The 18,768-nt window shown below is 43.2% G+C and overlaps 1 protein-coding gene across 2 annotated transcripts in view; it reads right to left on the bottom strand.

The window, feature by feature from the left end:
* Positions 1-18,082, bottom strand: part of XRN2 (5'-3' exoribonuclease 2) — a 46,137-nt gene extending 28,055 nt beyond the window's left edge. The window contains exons 1-17 of one of the 2 annotated variants that reach the window (XM_008499963.2): positions 17,870-18,082; positions 12,735-12,862; positions 12,543-12,654; positions 11,629-11,740; positions 10,482-10,540; positions 10,313-10,402; positions 9,149-9,221; positions 8,993-9,043; positions 8,499-8,656; positions 8,023-8,097; positions 7,791-7,924; positions 7,643-7,700; positions 7,444-7,551; positions 6,494-6,538; positions 5,274-5,405; positions 4,897-5,012; positions 1,609-1,744 (exon numbers count right to left, since the gene is read on the bottom strand). In XM_008499963.2, coding sequence (XP_008498185.1) covers positions 1,609-1,744; positions 4,897-5,012; positions 5,274-5,405; positions 6,494-6,538; positions 7,444-7,551; positions 7,643-7,700; positions 7,791-7,924; positions 8,023-8,097; positions 8,499-8,656; positions 8,993-9,043; positions 9,149-9,221; positions 10,313-10,402; positions 10,482-10,540; positions 11,629-11,740; positions 12,543-12,654; positions 12,735-12,862; positions 17,870-17,944 — 1,662 coding nt within the window. In that variant the 5' untranslated portion in view covers positions 17,945-18,082. Of the gene's footprint in view, positions 1-1,608; positions 1,745-4,896; positions 5,013-5,273; positions 5,406-6,493; positions 6,539-7,443; positions 7,552-7,642; positions 7,701-7,790; positions 7,925-8,022; positions 8,098-8,498; positions 8,657-8,992; positions 9,044-9,148; positions 9,222-10,312; positions 10,403-10,481; positions 10,541-10,861; positions 10,881-11,628; positions 11,741-12,542; positions 12,655-12,734; positions 12,863-17,869 lie in introns of those variants that run through there. The other variant, XM_030447917.1, reaches the window with a different exon arrangement.
* Between the last annotated feature and the right edge of the window lie 686 nt (positions 18,083-18,768).

Here is an 18,768-nt window from a genome sequence, read left to right as displayed (position 1 = left end):
AGAGAGACTTAGGTTCTTTTTGAGTAATCTGAACATGAGCCAAACCAGCAAAAACAAAGCCTTAGCATTTGTGTGCTTTCCTCCAGTCTTCCTTTGCAAGACTTGAAAGCCAGAGGGTATTTTCTGTACAGTAACCTTTCCCTGAGGACATTGGCACTTCTCAGTTTTCCTGAGAGCTCTAAGGCCTTGCCTGAAATAAGATGCTGTCAACCTCACCAATTTATTTTCTTTGCAGCTGTAATCATGTATCAGTGCTACCTGCATCAGTCACTTCAGCCAGAACAGCCACAGACTCAGCAGGACAAGAACTCATCTCCACACATCTCAACACCACACTGGTTTTACAAACTAGACTGGATTCCAGCTCCAGCACATTTACAGCCAGAGATCTCCTAAGCTGAATTTTACTGTCTTTAAGCCCCTCATTTTTTCATAAGATCCAGTGCTCCTATTGCAGTAGTTTGGTACTCCAGCATCACTGCAGTCACACTGACAGCTTCCCAGCCAGCTGACACCCACAGTGATTCTGAAGGTTGATCTACATTCTCTGGAGACATGTGGGCACATACTGAGTTCTGGGAATGTATCTTGACACCATGATCAGGAACACAGTTTTCCTTCAGCTCACCTCACCTGTGCTCAGGATCATGGCAACCTCCACCTATAAAGGTTTGCAGGTGATGGCTGTCCTTTGCTAAAGGAGATACTCAAGGCTGCAGAGAGCCCAGCTCTGCTGCAGATCAGCTGCAACAGACTTGCAGACCTTCCACTCCATCATTTTCATCCACCATTACATGCAAGCTGGAGCCCAAACTCAGCTGAATTAACAGAGTGGAAGAGAACAAACTCCCTTTTTGTTCCAGGGGGGCAGGGGGGGGAAGGTACACATTAAAATAAACTGCCTCTAAGACTATTTTTTGCAGGTGTTTGCTCTTCTTGCTCTCTGCATTGGACAGGTGTGAGCCACCCATGAAAAATATGCAGTTTTATCACTGTGGCACAGCCCTGCAGAGCCAGAGCCACCTCATCAGCTCCAGCACATTCTGCTCCCAGGTCACACACAAAATATAACTTACTTTGTCTTCAGGGCACGAAGCCAGTTATTAACCATCAGTGCAACAAACCCCAATATGTCTAACTAATCTCTTGCCAATCTGACATCTCAATTATCAAAAGATTTAAGTCAGACACAGATTGCTTAAATCACAACACACTTCACAGAACATCATTACGATCTACGGAAGGAGACTGACAACTCTGTTCCTCCCAAATTCTTGGTGGCATTTCACAGGCTTTGTCCTTTGTTCACTCATTTAGTCATCTGCAGTTTCACTGTGCATGGCTATGTGTTGCAAAGGAAAAATATGAACCAGTCCTTAATAAACTAACAAGTGCTGTTACTCCGTGTGAGGAACAAAAACTGCATTCATATCTTGAGTGTCAGAGAGTGGGCACTCACTTATTTTATAGATTAGAACAAGAAGCAGTGCTTTTCAGAAATGAGCAGTGGATAATTATTTCCTGGAAAAAAAAAAAACAAACCAACAAAACAGGGAGCAGACAAAAAAGAAAACTGATGTTTCAGAGAAAAAAAAAACCTGTAAGTACCTGATAATAATACCTGAGAACCCAGCAAAGCCCTTCCACGTAGGACTGCACAACTTTACGGCGGAACTTCTCATCAGATGCATCCACATCAAATTTGTTTTTGTAGTAACGCTGCTTCCAACCAGTCTCCCATAACCTGCACAGCAAGCACAAGAAGATGTCAATCCATGTTCCCATGTGCACACTTAACCTCTCTGAATTAGAATATAAGCCAAAGTCACCTGCTGGTTTGATTCTCATTCTCGTACAGTTTGAACAAAAGCACAAAACCTGATCCTCAACATCAGGAGAATAAAATGTGACAGCTGGCATTGTAGGAAATCCAAATGAAATCCTGAAGCTGCCACCCTGATAAACACACCTTCCAGGTACTGTGAGGAGCAGGGTAAACAGTCAAACACATGCCTGCTGCTGTCAGGACTTTTCAGAACAGCCTCGTTCCCAAGCTGCAATTTCACCTTTCTTATCAGGAATCCTCTAACAAAAATGCCATTTTAACTTGGTTCTTTGTTTCTTCCAAACACCACAAAAACTACAAACTCTTCCCATTCTTCATTTTGTGTCACCTACGCTAGGCCCAAATCTTCACATTATTGCAGTATCTTCTCACATCGAGTTCATCCCTCTATTCTTAATGCCCTCTCAAGCACAGAAGTTATATATGGTTTCCCTGTTACTCCAAAACAAAAGTAAGCAAATAATCATCATCAGCAGCAGCTTGATTTATGTATTTCGTTGCTGTCTGGATGATTTCCAAGCTATGATTTCCAGCAGAACTATCTGCACCTCAGGAATCCCACACGTGCTGACTCAAAGTGCCCTTTTACACAGGGATTTCAATCTTTCATGCCAGGTGGGTACTGGAGCCCAAATCACTGCCAGACACCACTGCTCCTCCCTTCACACAGCTCCCCCTCATGTCTGTCCTCGGCTGGGGCAGGGGAAAACATCCACTTTGACAGTCCAGCACCTGTATATCCCTCAGCTCTCCTGTATAATGTTAAAAATAAGCTGTGCCCCAGGCAAGGAGCTATGAACATGGAGATCAACCTCCCAGTTGGTTATTCCTAACAGAATATCATCTGTCATCCCCCCTGTCATCCTGGGGGAAAGTCCACTTCAGTTCAGATCCTGCCATCTAAAAAGTAATAGAAAAATGAGGCTCTACTGATCATGTGGTTCAGTTATATCATGTTTGAGAAGTGGCCTCCATCACCTTTCTGGGTTGTTTTGGTGGAGGCTTTTTTGTTTGTTTTGGGGTCTGTTTGATTGTTGCTTTTTGTTTCTTTGCTTATGTTTTAAATTTAAGCCCATTATTTAACCACAGTGCATGCATTTTACACACAGGTATCTCAAAGTTTACATGAATTCTGGTACAGAGGCAAGGTAAAGAAAATGAGAGAACTGACTTAGGAACTGGCTGAATCAGGTAAGACCTTAATAATGATTAAAAACAAAAACAAACCCTCAAAACCAGAATTTTATTCCCAGCAACCGAAAACCTGGCATTGACTATCACATCTAGAAACTATCATGCAAGATCCCTCTCCAGAAAGGCCATGGCCAGTTTAAATTACACACAGAATCTGAAGCACACTGCTAACCCAGCTCAGACTTACGCTTGCCAGAGTTCCAAAAGCAATAAATGTATCTTACAAAGCCTTGAAGACTGAGTAAAGATCAATTTATGCCTTTTTTACATAATGCATATCCTTCTGGTTTTGCAAAAAGGATCTTCTCTTGCTTCTGTTTCAAGTTGATTGCCCAGTACAGAGATGCTTTTGAAAGTGTGACCTGATCAGGTTCAGAGACAATACAAGAGACAAGGAGGTGGAGAAACCAAGAGATGTTTTCACCAGTTCAAGAAAGCCAAGTTAGCAAGGACAGATCTACTTGTGATGAAGTCTTGAAAGACAGAGTCAAGAACATCTTCAGACTATGAGCACCTGACCTGAGGAGCTCCCCAGCAGCTCAACAACTGCAGAAATTTAAAAAACATTCTCCATAAGATAACAAAACCCCATCTGCCAGCTGACTACCACTGTGCTATTCCAGTTTTAGAGTCATTCTAAATACAAACTACGTGTTTGCAAACAACTTCCTTGTACCTAGGACATTTGTGCAGCTGTTTTTATTTACAATGAGAAGCACAAAATTATTTTCCACTCAGAAGAGGATCTGAATAAATGTTAAATACTTCAAGCTACAAAAGAGCCTAAATAACTGTGAAAAAGGCAGCATATGCTTTTCCTTGACAATATACCAACTCTGCCAATACTGTTACTACTTGTTAATCACCAAGGCTCATTCACACTAGTTGCTATAAAACTATTAAAACCTCTTTTAGAATCTGAGAAAATTGAAATGGAAAGGACATTAAATTTTATCCTGATTTTAGATAACAATTCTGCTTGATTGATTAAAAAAATAGAAAAATCAATCCATTCAGATGTGCACTTACAGGAAAGAAAATAAAAGTGGGAGTCAGAATAGCTGATATTAGAAGATCTGCTGGGCTAGATGTCACAAACACATCCCAACAGCAGTGCTGGACACAGGAATCAGTACTTCTCAATGAAGCAGTCCTTATTATTTTCCTAACTTCACATATGTCTTTTGACTCCACAGAAAGCAAAAACCTTCTGGTTGCATTTATCAGGGCAGAACTTTTAAGAAGAAAATTCTAAGGGCCTTTATCCTGAACTTAAAGGGCAATAGCTTGATTTAAACCTTTGATAACTGCAGGCTCACTGGTAACTCAACTGTCAGTTAATTCTCATAAAATTCCCATCCTTTAATCATCCAAGGATCAGCCCTCCTAAGACATCCCAAGAACTCAGCTCAGACAAAACAGGGGCTGCTACAAATCAAAGGTGAAGAAAAACATATTGTGATAAGCAAGATAAATATTGTGGCACACGTGAAGGTACCTGAATTTTATGGGTTAAACAGCTCAAAAATTCAACTGCAGAGCAGCAGCATTCAGCTCACATCATCACAGCTGCACAGGGAATGTCTTGCCCATCTAGAGCTTGGTCTCAAAGGGAGCAGAGGCTTGGAGAATGAAAACCTGCACGCATACTAATCTGGATACTTAGATTTAACAGCTATAGCTTACACATCTCACTGGAATTTACTGAATATTCTAACCCTCCACATTAATTACCGGTGGATAAAAAGATCATAGAAAAGCATCTGAAGGCACTGCTGCTCTAAGCTAAATGGCATTAATTAGACTGCATCTATTTCAGCAATTTGCTAACAAACTGCTACAAAAAATGGCTTCACCTGATATTATCCTCTGGCTCAGGTTCACTGTCACTGTCTTCAGGTTTTCGCTTAATTCCTCCTCCCAGGGATGGGCTCCCATCAGAGTTGAAGCTGGTATTTGGAGATGAAGTTGTCTAGGGTCAGAATTATTACAGATAAATAGGAGAGGGAGAAAGGATTTATTAGGCATTCTGAATCCAAGAAATGAGCAGCTTTGTCATAATCACATGCATTATTTTTAGTTCCCCAGAACTCAAAGCAAAACTACACAATCCTTTAAAATAGTATTAAATAGTACTAAAAGGCCTCCAGCTCAGGTACTCAGTTTGTGTCTCACAAACCTTCTGAGGAAGTTCCCAGCCAGGAATGGGTAAATCCCTTGAACAGGTACTTACAGAATTCTGTCTGTCGTGCATTCTCATCTCAAAGGCAGCTTGTCTGGGGTTACTGATTGCCTGAGGACTGGATCGATTTCCCAGAGCTTGAGGGGAGAACTGCCCACCAGGAATAAAAGAAGGGTGATCCCTCTGGAAGATAAATATATACAAGTACACTGAACAAGTTGTGCAGTCTTCTCAGAAGTGTGACACTGGTCTCAATTTTCAGATCACATAAACCAAGCACAATTCACTTACTCAGTTCAGCTTAAATTAATTATGTTTAACAGCCTTAACCAGACCCAACACTTACAAGTGAGACTCTTCTATTCCTATAATTTATTAAGCTATTTTTTAAAAAGAAACAAAACCAAACCCAAACAAACCCTGCATTTTGTGCTCATGTTCTTTCTACGTGGACTGAGAGGCAGTCTGGGGGGCAACTGAGACTTCACTTCCTGGGAAGAAGGCATTCTTTGTAAGCAAAGTGAATAACCCATTCCACTCTAGCAGGAGCAGTCAGAATGTACATAATTTAATAAATAAACTCAAGAACTACAGAGTAGTTAGACTGGGGCTATCCTATGCCCTGAATGTTCTGGAAGCTGTACTCTCCTGAATGCCCTAACCAAGACCAAAGGTAGACTGAAATGAAAACACAAGAGCTCACTTTTAAAATAGCAAAACATCTTGTGAGTAGAAGAAAACTCACCACCATTACAGTAACAGTTCTAAAGAACAGAAAGGGCAAGCACATCCCAGCAGCAGCCAACACTTCTCTTCTACATTTGAGAGATATTTGGCAATGGATCCTAATAAGGAAATCCATTTAAGGCACCCTGGTATAGGGATTTAAACCTAAACTCCTCTGCTAAGATCCACTGCCCTCGTCAATACAACTGCTAAGACTGTGCCAATGCATGGAAGAGCAATTCCTGCCCCATCACCATGCTGAAGCATCACTAAATAATCATGAAAGAGCAGACTTGTGTTGAAGTAACACAATATACAGCTATCATCCAATGCATTCAACACTCTTCCTTCCAAGAAACCTTTAATATGCAACTCCTCCTTTCAAAGCCTGGTCTAAAACAGCCATGACCCTTCCCTTTACAATGGTTTACACACAGGCCAGCACACACCACCACTGCAGCTGCAGTTCCTACCAACACATCTGCTGAAAGCTACAGCATACAGTCCACTTCTGGACAGTTTTTGCATTAAGAAATTAAATTTACCTTCATTCTTTTCCTTTTTTCTTTTTGTCGCCTTTTAAAGTTATCCTAAGTAGAGAATAAAGAGAAATAAAGTCAGTCAAGCATAGGGACTTTTTGGAAAAAAATTTTCACTTTGATCTTCTAGTGACCAGAAGGTGATAAGGTTTTTACATAACGTTCTCAATAAGACATAAGTCCATTCTTCTGTCTCTAAATCCAAAGGAAAAAGGATACAATTTTCTACCTGACCCTGAAAACCTACAAGGAAAAAAGCAGCTGTGTGTTCAAAGCCCCACAGATTTCAGTAATGGCTTACACCATCTACTAAGTCAAGCTATGGCCTTACTTCAATGTGACACCAGTGTCAAAAGACAAGTTCCATGCCTGCACTGCAACAGCTACAAAAAAAAGACCATGAAATCCTAGAAACAGGAAAAAAAGAGGCTCAAGGGAAGATATTTCTTAACCTTGGGCCATGAAAACTGCAAACTTGAACATCAAATTGCCATTTTCAATTTGAGAGGTGCAGACTGGGGAATTTATAAACAAAGCATTTTGATAGCACTGGCACAGGGTTTTTTAACTGGAAAGTAAATGCAACTCTGCTCTCCCATTCACAGGGCATTTTATCTCTTGTACTTAACAAATAATATGGAATATTTCTGCAATAAGCTGCACAAACTGCAGAGACAGACAGAGAACAACCATTTATGGACACATTTCAAATGACAGGAAGCCATTTGCCAGGCATGAATGCACTTGGAATTCAAATTTAGTATTTCATCCCTGCTCATGGCTTGCACCTCCACAGGTTGCACTGAATTACAAAATTCTTATTACAGTTTCTCCCTCAGTTTTCCTGGTCAGTACTGAAATACAAAGCTTGGTTTTCATTCAGTTAAAGGAATACCACAGTCAGAAGTAATGCATGTGACTAAAACCAGACTCCAAGAGTGCAACAAAAAAATTACATCATCATCTTTTCTCTTTTTGAAAATACTGTCCTCAACTTCTCCAACAGCCAACATGATCATCTGGACCCGCTGCAGGTTGACAAAACCACTTTCTGTGAGGTACCCCTGCAAATTTGAAAAAAAACATAGTTGAAAAACAAGCCTGGTTTTGTAGCAAAGAGCCAGATATTCTTAAAGAGAAAGCAAAAAAACTTACCCCAGTTTTGTGCACCACGTTTTTGTAAATGTTAACCAGGCGATCAATTGCTCCTTCCCTGAAAACAAACAAGTGCAAGCATGAGATTATCATTTCAAACCACAGTGGGTATTATTTGCAGGAAAAGAAAATATATCTCCTCATCTACCTGATCTCCAGAGATGGCAGATGAGGAAGGAAGTCATTTCCCACAAAGAAACACATGAAGACCCAGTCATCGACACTTCTTTCAAAATCAAAGGTGAAAGGCAAACTGGCCATAGTGAGTTCTCTTTCCAAATACTGCCACACACACAAAAAAAGAACTTTAGAAAACACTGTGTGCAGAGTTTAAAAGCCATTGCTTACATAAAGCAGGAACAGCAACTGCTTGAGCCTACCTCTCGCAGAACACAGAGTCGGATGAAGATGAACTCTTGTTCAGCCATGGGAGGGCTGTCTGCAAACTGATCGTGCTGGAAAAGGAACAGGAGGAGCTGCATTACATCCAAGCCCACCTGGAGCTTCCTGCAGCTCAAATTTAAAGGTTTTCTTTGGGAGCAGGCAAGAGGCACCCCAGCAGCTTCACAAGTCCTTATGCCAAGCATGTCTTTTGCCACTTTGCATGTCTAAAGTTAGTGGTAATTTTCTCTTGTCAGTGAGCAACAAACGAAACACCACAAGTGAGGATATCATAATTTTGTGCTTCAATGTACAGTTTTTACTTATTAATACAAAAGGAGAGATAGGCAATTCCAATAATATAATTTGCGTTATGTTTCAGCCAAAAGCAACAGCAAAAACAATTTAAAGATCTTGTTAAAGCATGAATTAGCTTATAGAGAAAAAGAATTTCTAGAAATAGCAAAATTCTTACCTTGCCTTGTTTTTCTCTGGGCAAACCTTGGCAATCCTTAACCTCATGGCCCATCTGGTTACAAAGACTACATGGCTTGGGTTTATTTGGTTTAAACTCTTCCCTAATTATAGTGAAGTTTGGTTCATGTGTGGCTAACCCAAGCATAATCAGATCAGCTACCAATCAAAAGAGAAGAGTGAAATATGATGAGAGATAAACATTAGCAAGTTGTTTGGTTTTTAATTCTTTTAAAATAACAATTTAAAAGCCATGTCTGTTCTACCTCCAGTGAGTGTGAACACACTGCTGTGCTTCCATGAGTTAGCCCTTCAGCAACAGGCAGTGCTACACCTCTCCCCATCTTACACACAGCTTTCAAAAAATGACAATTACAGCAGATCATTTACACAAACACAAGCAAAAGCCTAAAAGCTCCACCCCAGCTCCATCATCAAACAGCACTGGAGACAAAACAGCTTATTAGGAGATACTGTTAGCCAAAGAGAACTCACCATCAGCCCCACAGAGACAATGATGAGTGTTTGGGTCATGGTTTGGTTGAGCTACAGAAAAGAAAATTACATTTAGTGAACCAAAGTTATGTAAAATAGATTATTGCTGACCATACCTTAACTAAAACAAAACATTCAAACTCATTTGAATTTTACCTCTTTGTCTTCTAATATAGTCCATGATTTTATGTTCACCTTCCCCAGGAGCACTAGCATCAGACAAAATAACCTGCAAAACATTTAAATTATGTAAACAATTTATGCCACCACAGTAAAAAGCAACAACTTGCATAGTTCACATCCCCAGTCTGACTTAAAAGTACTAGAAATTCTAATTTGTAGCTTTATCTAAAATATTATGATTCAAAATGAAACTACTTAGGAGTCTGGAACCAATGAACACATCTTCATTCCTCTCTGCTAATCTAGGATGAGGCTGACTGATTCAAATACCACTGAAATCATCATGTCATTAACCAACACATCTGAAGTTTCCTAATAAATCAAAACACACACTAGAGAACTCACAGATAAAGCCAACAGATGCCCAGCTTCCCTTTGGCTGTTCTAAACAGTGGGTACACTGATACATTATCACATTACACACTTCCTTACACTGATGTCCAGACGAGCATTAGCATCTGTGAAACTCCTGTCTGGTGGAGGGAATTAAGCAGAGTCAACTGCCCTCTAATTAGACCACTTTAACAGCCAACTTATGGAAAATAAAACAGACAGCTGCATCTGAGAAGACTGACTGCTCTGCCCTCCTGCACAGAGCAAACACAGGGCTGTCAGAAACAACACTCAGTGGGGGAGGAGTGGCTGAGGAACAGGAGGAGAGAGTTTCAAAGTGCAGAAAGACAAGAAAGAGGGTAAATATTATTTCTGTTGCCTGTCATCTGTTGTCATCCCTCATTAGAATAACAGAGAACACGCAGCCTACCTGGAGGTAGCAAATGAGAAAAAAAAAAAGGGAGAAAAGAATACATATTCAGTGTATCTTGACTCCTTCCCCCCACCCCAGAAGAAGCAAAAGTATTCCTAAAACCCTGTCTCCTGTTACATCAGATTGTGGCTTCTATCAAATCTTTTCATTGCTCTCAAATGAAACCAAAACAAATGGTGCTGATAGATTGTGTTATTAGGATGAAATGTGTCCCTGCAGCCCCAGCAGAACGGGCAGGTTGTTCTGTTATTAATAACAGCACAGTGCCAGAAGATGAGACAAATCTGGTAAATTTATACTCTCCTATCATATCCCAGCCCAGTCTAATAGATCACCTTAATTTTCCCTAAGTATGACACTGTGCAACTTACTGTCAAATTTTTCCACCCTGGGTCACTGTTCAAGCGGTCAGCAATGTAATAGCGGAGACATTTAGCAAGATTGTCCATAAACTCAGTTCCCTAAGAAGGGATGGAAGAAAATAAATTAAACCTTCACCCAGGCACTGGCAATTGCTGGTTAAAGTGGAAGATGACTTACCGGGGTAATACAGTTGCTGTCAAATCTCTCTTTCACTTCTTCTGGAGGAAGAATGCCACCTAGAGCAATAAAAACATTTAACAGAAGTAAATCAATATGGAACATTAAGAACATGACAAACCCCCAGGTGGCTCCCCTGATAACAATTAACACTTATCAAAAATTAGTTTGTTTAAAAAAAGACAAACCACGAAACAGAACAAAAGGAAATCAGCTCTTACCATTACCTCCATCTCAAAATAAGCTGTTAGTATATTTACAAACATTGTTACTTCAGAAAAGTAACCTATTCTGTCAAAAGACTGTGAAAAAAAGCTCAAAGAAACTAAGCTTGCTAAATGAGATAAAACATTAGGAAATAATTATAATTATTTTCTTACATATTCTCCCCTATGTTTCCACTATCTATTCACTTGGGCTCACAAACAGGGTTACATCAACTTCTCTCATCTCTGAGCTTCATAAAGGGTCTTCGCAGTCTAGAAATGCTACAGGAAGAAATGTTAAAGTCTTGGTCCTTCCTTTTTCATCTCTAACCAGGTCACACAATGCCCACTCACTGGGGCTCCACCACTCATCCCTCCTACACAGTCACCCAAGTTAACTGCTCCAGCTACACACCCCCCTTCCACTCCACTCCTGCCACTGCCACCCTTAGGAGGTTACACTGACTTTGTTTCCTCACTGAGTTTGGTTTCTCACATCAGGTAACTACCCTTGCTCACAGCCCATCATTCCTCTGCAGTGCTGCTTTCATTTGCCCCCTGCTTTTAAGCCTCAGCTCTTCTTTCCATCAAGCCTGACAAACCTGTGCTGCCTTACAGAAGAGTTTTGGTTTGTTTCCCACTGCTGCATTTGTTCCTGCTCTTCTGCTCTATTTTTTTCTGAAAGAATTAAGAGTACTCAACACAAATCCATTTCAGGCAAGAGACAGAAGAAGAGAAAAAAGCGACATTTTGTTTTTTCTTAGTTCTTAACTTGAGAAAATACAGATCCATCCTTCTGTAGGCTTCCTATCCCCTTCTCCCAGTCCTGCACAGATCAATTCCCACTGAGCGAGATGCCCCTTTTCTAATCCTTACTGAAGCACTCCAAACAAACAAGGTGATCCCCACTTGAAAAACCTCAGATACAGCCCCAGTTCTACCTTTTGCCAGAATTTCTTGTCTTATTTTTTGCTTCTCCTCAGCAGCTTCCATGCCTTCCTTTGATGCTCGGAATCTCCTGGATCGCTGTTGATTCATTTTTGCACGTGGAGCCTAAAAAAGGAACCATAACCCTTGGTTCAGGTCCTGCACCTGGACAGCTGTTCCCTTTCTGCACAAGCCTTGTGAAATTGGCCACTCTGGGATTATACAGCCATTTACCAAGACATCAGTGTAACTTCAGGAACTGAAACAGGGATTTCTCTTCTTCCTCCCCTCACCACTGGCTCTCAGGTGGCAGCACAGGGAGCTGGACACGCTTTTGAAGAGGTCTCTGAAGCCCCTCCATGAGGTCAGTCAGCAGCATCCACCCCACCCCACAAACCCACAGTGCTCAAGGATTCAAAGTTTCCCTTGTAAAACGTGAAACTGACAGTGAGACATCCCTGGGAAGCATGATTTATTATATACCCTTTCTCCACCAAAAACCTCCTACAACTGTACTCATAGCTTTTTTGAAAGTGAAGAGTGTGCACAGCCTGTGAAATGCTCTGCAGCACAGCTCAGTCACAGTGCCTCTGCTTAAACAGCTCTCTGGTCTTTGCCAGCTTGTGGCATAAATTATTCCTAAAGCCACAGAACAGAGAACAGAAGCAGTTCCTGAGTGTTAACCATCTTATGGAAGTCTCCTGCTTCTCAGAAGCTAAGTTCAGTCTGCAGCAAGCTACAATAGCCAGCTCATATACCCCTATGGACAACAAAACAAATTAATTACCCTCACCAACATGAAATTAACAGTTTTACAGATTTAGATTTTAGTTTTTCATTGTAGAAAACTATTTCCCACAGGCTCTTAGGAGAAGAGAATGCACATGCCCTGACTGTGCAAGCAGGAATGAAATCCATCAGTACTTACTACTCCATCTATAGCCATGTACAGGAGTCTCCTTGGTCTGACAATGTTGAAGATCCTGTCAATATACTCGAAAATTGCAACCATCATCTCATCTTCATTTTTGGGTGCAGGCCTAAAACACAGAGCATCCAATGTAACATCTGAAATACTACTGATAAACCTGATTTGTAAAGAGTCAAAAAACTGCCTTACTTGTCTTCTGGGTGTGTACAAGGGTGAATTATACCATTCATATCCAAATACAGGTTATCAAACTCCACCTCATTAGGGTTTGGTTTGCTTGTATCAATTGGAGCCTTGACACCATTGCACTCTTTGGCCTGTGAATGTACCAAAACAAATACTTCAGTACCTGATTAGCAAAGTGTCCCTGATGACCAACAGAGGCATTAGCACACAGAATCATCAAAGTCTGGAACAAAGACAAGGTAAGTGCACAATTACCTGGAGATGCATGCTTGCAGCATTAAAATAGCACATTAAAAAAGACTTTTATGAACTAGCACAAGAAGAAGATATGATGATGAGTCACAGCAGAGCTGGTTCATTTCTGTCAATCACAACCTATTACAAACAAGCAGTTTCCATACCCCACATTACTGAAGAAAGGAACTCCTCCTACTGCCAGGACCACATTGCCTGCCTCAAAGTTTAGCAGAGGGACTTCAAAGCTTAGAATGTGATGCTATAACTTAACATAACAACCTAAAAGGATCAAAATTCTACTACTTTGAACTTGTAGTTCCCCACATGGACACATCCAAACAAACTCACAGCTCTGCCTTTTCTCCCAGGAATCCAACACTGAGGCAGTGAATGTGGTCCAGCTATGGCTGCTGAGATCCTGGAGCTCAGATGAGGACACAAGCAGCTCCCTAAAGTGCACCAGCACATCCTGGTGGGCAAAGGATGATGAGCTTAACTAGGAGGGTGACTTTTCCCAGACTCCTCTATGCAAAGAGAGGAGATCCTTTTGAGTCCCACCCACCAAATCCCCACTTTGGGCATGTATGTCTTCTTTTTCCTCATGGCTACCAAAACAAGTCAGCTTTCAACTCTAATGCCTCACTCCTGTGTCAGTGCTTCTCCTGCTGCCTAATGCACAGGGAGTTAAGGCCACAGTGCAGATGGTCTCAGTGCCAGCCTACACTCACCCTAAAACACCTATAGCCATTTACATTCCTGTACTACTCTGACACCAGGAACACTCACAGTGACTGTGAGCAGCTCAGCACCCTCCCCTTCAAAGCCAAACCTGGAAACCACTGAACTAAACACTCACAGCATCAGTGATGGAAGAAACGTGAGCTGATCAAGAATGATTTCCTGAAAAAATTATGCCTGGAAAAGGTTGTAAAATACCCCAAAGCTGGAACGAAGCAGACTCTCAATCAGCTTGGCATAAAGAGAAATCAACCCCCCCTAATGTCACGATGTTAGGTGAAACAGTCACAGGATTGCACGAGACAGGAGGGGAAAAGGTGACACTGCTGATTCTCTCTTTCACACAGAACTTACTGGCAGATGACGGGCAAACACCAAGTGGTGCCTCTGAAATTCTATTTGCAAACTTGCTGCCCAGTACCCATTAACTGAGCTTCCCACCTCTCTAACACAGAGCTCAAACTCTATCAGACTGTACCATCAACTTTCCTACTCTTCTCACCAGAGCAGCAGCAGAACCAGAGGAACTTATCCCACTCTTAAAAGGCAAAAATGGAAACCTCTAAAACTAACTCAGTCTTTATTCAGGATTTAAGCTTTTCACAGAGGTAGGTGTATGGAACTCCTTCATGGCAATTTTCTGACATAATTTTTAAATAACTGAACACTAAATCCCTCGGTGTCACTTTAAATCAGGTGAAGTTTCTGCTAATTCACATCTTCCTTACACAGTTCATCCAACCCAATCAAACCCTGACAGATGAAGCCTTGACCACTGTTTGCTTCCTCTCCTGAACTTTCTGGAACACACAGACACACAATCACACTGCTGTAGCAGAAACAACTGCCAGGTGTGAGCCCTGTCCTGCAGCCTGCAGTCCTAAGGAGGTTTCTCTGGGCAACCAAGAGCTGCAGCTTTAAGAGATGAATATTTTTAACAGATGAGTATTCATTCTGGTTCACATCAGATAAGGGGAGGAGAAGCTTGCTTTGTGTTCTACTTGATCTCTCATCAAACCTCTTGCCAGAGTGAACTCTGACTCAGAAGATATCAAAGGCTTACAACCATGTGATATGGAAAATACAATTGTCTCCCATCACAGATCTTATTTCCAGTCTTGAAGGTAAAGCAAAATAAGTCTGATCCCTTTTAGATGGCTTCGAAACCCATTCAGTTCTCATCTGCATATGCTATGTCAGCAACTTTACCATTACATCCTCACAAACCCATCAGATTTTTAATGTAACAGCCTTGTAAAAGGTTTAAGTATCTGGGAGTGATATCTCTTGTGATATAACTAAATTGTTCACTTTTAATCTACGTCCTCTTTTGAAACCATTGAAAATAGATCTTCAAATATGATACTTTAGTTGCAGCTTTATTAATTCATATGAATTTGATTAAGAATATTCTCTCCTGGATTTTATGTTATCTTCAAAATCTTCCTCTTACTCTTCCTGCTCAGCTTAAGAAGAAGATTAATCAGATTTGAGAAAAAGAAATAATCTAGCAAGGTAAGAGAACAAGGATCAACTTTTTAGTATTTTAAAGAGACAAGCTACCAGGAAATACAAAGTTTCTGATTAGAGAGATTTATAAGCAATCCCAAAATACACACAGAGCTGATTACATCCTGAGAGAAGTTTAAATTCATCTACAGTAAGACAAAATACAGCTTCTGATTGCTGTCCTCATCCACTCTCAAATTTATGAGCAGATTTGAATATAAAAAATTGTAATGAGTATGATTTATCCATGTGCTGTCCCTACTGTAACTGCAATGTGCTCTGAAGTTGGCACAGAGAAACCTGAATGAGGGCATGAGGATGTGATACTTCAGTTATTTTATGTCACACCATTACCAAAAAACCAGGATATACAATCACAAACTCTGTAAAATCAGGACTATGAGTATTATACCTAGAATCACTAAAGATTACTCTGAATGTTTACAGAAGTGATTAAAAAGGCAAGTCCCATGCTTCTGCAGAAAACTGTACTTGCTACAGATCATAGATATATTTGGTGCTTGAGACTGTTTTTAATAAACCCATCTGAAAGCATTACCCAGAAACAGCTGGACAAGTTCACAAGACAAAAGTGTAAAACACACATATACAATAAAGACTAAACTGTAAAAGAATCTACTTCATATTGTCAAAACTCTGTTTGCACCCTTGAGATGAGAAGAGCACTGCTTCAACACAACTAAACCTCACCTCCTGGGCTGTGCTGCTACTGAGTGTAAATACTCACTCCTGGCAGCCACAAGTATAATAAAGTTCACACTTGTCCCATCCTGAGAGAGGATGACTGAAACCACAGCAGTGCTAAAAGCAGAAGTGACTCAGTTTTAACTGTGCAACATTCAATTAATCCAAATCTGTGACTTTGTTTCACGACCTGGATTTGAAAGGTAAGAACCCCCTGTCTGCAACCAGAACTAAAAGTGATCTCCCTGCTGCTCCCACAGACTCGTCTGGCTGAAGGACAGCAGCCAAAAACACCCCAGTGTCAAAACATAATACATAATAATATAACCCAATCACTTTACTCTCATTCTCCTTATCTTCTCTGCCTTGCCTGCACATCTCTAACTCCTTCACAGTGCAGTTATTTCAGCTGTGTTGCTTCCGAGAAAGGGCTCCCCAGGTAAGCACACAAACCTCCAGGCTGATGTGAGGGAAAGGATAATCACAACCATCAGCTGAAGGCAGTGACCAGCCAGCAAAACCAACCAACAAATCATATTTACCACAAGTCACAGGTTAATGAGGCCACCTGTGGAGTCCAGCAGCTAGGCTGGGACTACATCTTCACCAAAAAGCATCTTTTGCTACAAAGAGACAGATTTTAGAGGATGTCTTTGAAAAAAACAGCTGTTTGGGCAGATGTTTCTTCTATGCTAGAAAACACCAGCAAAGAGACAAAAAAAATAATCTGAAGCTGCTCAAGGTCAAAGAGTACAACTACAGACTTGTTTGAAGTCTCAGGTGGAAGTGGGACATCCTGTGCTGGTGGATGGACAAGAAGATAAACCAAAGTATGAAGCTGTTTAAAGACTGACAAAAATAACAAATCAAACCCCAAAATGATACAACTGAGAAGTAGCCAAATGCTATGAGAATCCAAGGGAAGTGTGCACACCCAGGTATCATTTTAATCTGACATAAAACTGTGCAGCTGCCAAGAACAGCCTGGTTCCTTCAACGCCTCCCTGCCCCGTGCTGCTGCTGGCACGGACCCCTGAGCCCCCATCCCCAGGATGCAGACTGGGGGGCTCAGACCCCGCTGAGCTCCCACACTTACACCTGCACCTCCTCACTCTGCTCAGGACAGGCACCTCCGCTTTTGCTTTCAACAAGTCCTAAAGCTTGCTCCAGCCTGTAACTTAGCACACACCCAAAAAAAAAAAAAAAGTTGTTGAAAAGCAGAAAAGCAGGGACTCTGAAAACACAGAAACAAAATAAGAAACGGCAAAAACTATCCCCACTACCCCACCCCCTGCCCACCACAAATGTTGCCAAAAAGCTGCTCTTTTGGCCTGAAGCAACACAAAGGCAGAAGCCACCAACTCGGAAAGGGCTCGAGCTTCAGTGAGATGGCTGAGGACTGGGAAACTGGGAGAAATCCTCTTCCCTGCCCCCAAAGCTCCATTCCTGCCCCAAAAGCCCCATCCTGCCCCAAAGCTCCATTCCTGCCCCAAAGCTCCATTCCTGCCCCAAAAGCCCCATCCTGCCCCAAAGCTCCATTCCTGCCCCAAAGCCCCATCCCCGCCCCGAGAGCCGCCTCCTCCCAAGTTCCTCAGCCCCTCTCACACGCCACTGAAAATCCGTTTTCTCCTCAGTTCCGGCCGCTGTCACTCACGATTAAAAACATCCAATCAAACAAAACAAAACAAAACAAACCCAGCCCAAACCCCGCTCCCCACAGGGCCCCCAAACCCGGAGCAGAGGCAGCCGGGGAGCCCGATGGAGCGGGGCAAGGGCTGGAGGCGGCAGCGGGCGGGCAGGCGATGGTTCCCGGCGGGTAACGAGACCCTCACGGCCCCGACCCCTCAGCGCGGGGGCCGCCATCACAGGCCCCGTGCCGCCCCGCTACGGGAGGCCCATGGGGGAAGAGCCCGTGAAGGGCAGAGCCGGCTCGGCCCGGCCCGCCTCACCTTCTCCTCCACGCAGTTGACGATGATGGAGGGGTACTTGCGGCTGAGCCAGCGGAAGAAGGCCGGGACTCCCATGGCGGGACGGGGTGCGGGACAGGGTGCTGGGGGTGTCCGGGCCGCGTCTCTCGGCCCCGGGCGAGGCGGTGGCAGGAGCAGCGCTTCCGGGGGCAGGGAGCAGCGCGGGGCAGCCTGGGGGAGCGCGGCGGCTCCGCGCCGACATCTTAGAGACGGGCACGGCACCGAGCGCAGGCGCCGAGCGGCACCGGGAGGGGAGCGGGGCGGCTGCCGACATCTTAGAGACGGGCACGGCACGGAGCGCAGGCGCGGGGCTGCAGCGCTATGGCGGCGGGAGGGAGAAAGGCAGAGCTGTCCCCGCACTGCCCTCAGGGACCCGCAGCCTCACCGCAGCCTTGGGTGTGCTGGGGACGCCCCCCAGGTACAGAGATGACAGGGTGAAAGCAGGCAGGAAGGAAAAGCCTGAGAGCAGGCGGGTGTCTGAGGCAGCAGCTCATGGCCGCCTGGTCCCCAGCCCGGTCTGATCACCGCTTGCCCGCAACAACAACAACAAAAAGAAAAATAATGTAGGTGGGCAATGCGGGATGGTGTCCTGGTTTGCGGAGTGATAAAAGTGAGTCGGGGCAGGGCTGCCCTCCCCCCGGTAACGCTCAGAGGACTCGTCCCGGGGCAAGGGAAGCGTGGTGCGGGCTGGGGAAAGGCTCAGGACGGGGCAGTGTCGGGAGGGAGGGAGCAGGCGGGAAGGTGCGGGGATGCAGTCAGTGTGAGCGGGAAGGTGCGGGGATGGAGTCAGTGTGAGCGGGAAGGTGCGGGGATGGAGTCAGTGTGAGCGGGAAGGTGTGGGGATGGAGTCAGTGTGAGCGGGAAGGTGCGGGGATGGAGTC

Source organism: Calypte anna, chromosome 3 (assembly GCF_003957555.1).
Source record: "Calypte anna isolate BGI_N300 chromosome 3, bCalAnn1_v1.p, whole genome shotgun sequence".
Classification (NCBI taxonomy): domain Eukaryota; kingdom Metazoa; phylum Chordata; class Aves; order Apodiformes; family Trochilidae; genus Calypte; species Calypte anna.
Note: the sequence above shows the minus strand (reverse complement) of the source record. Positions and strands in the feature narration are given on the sequence as shown.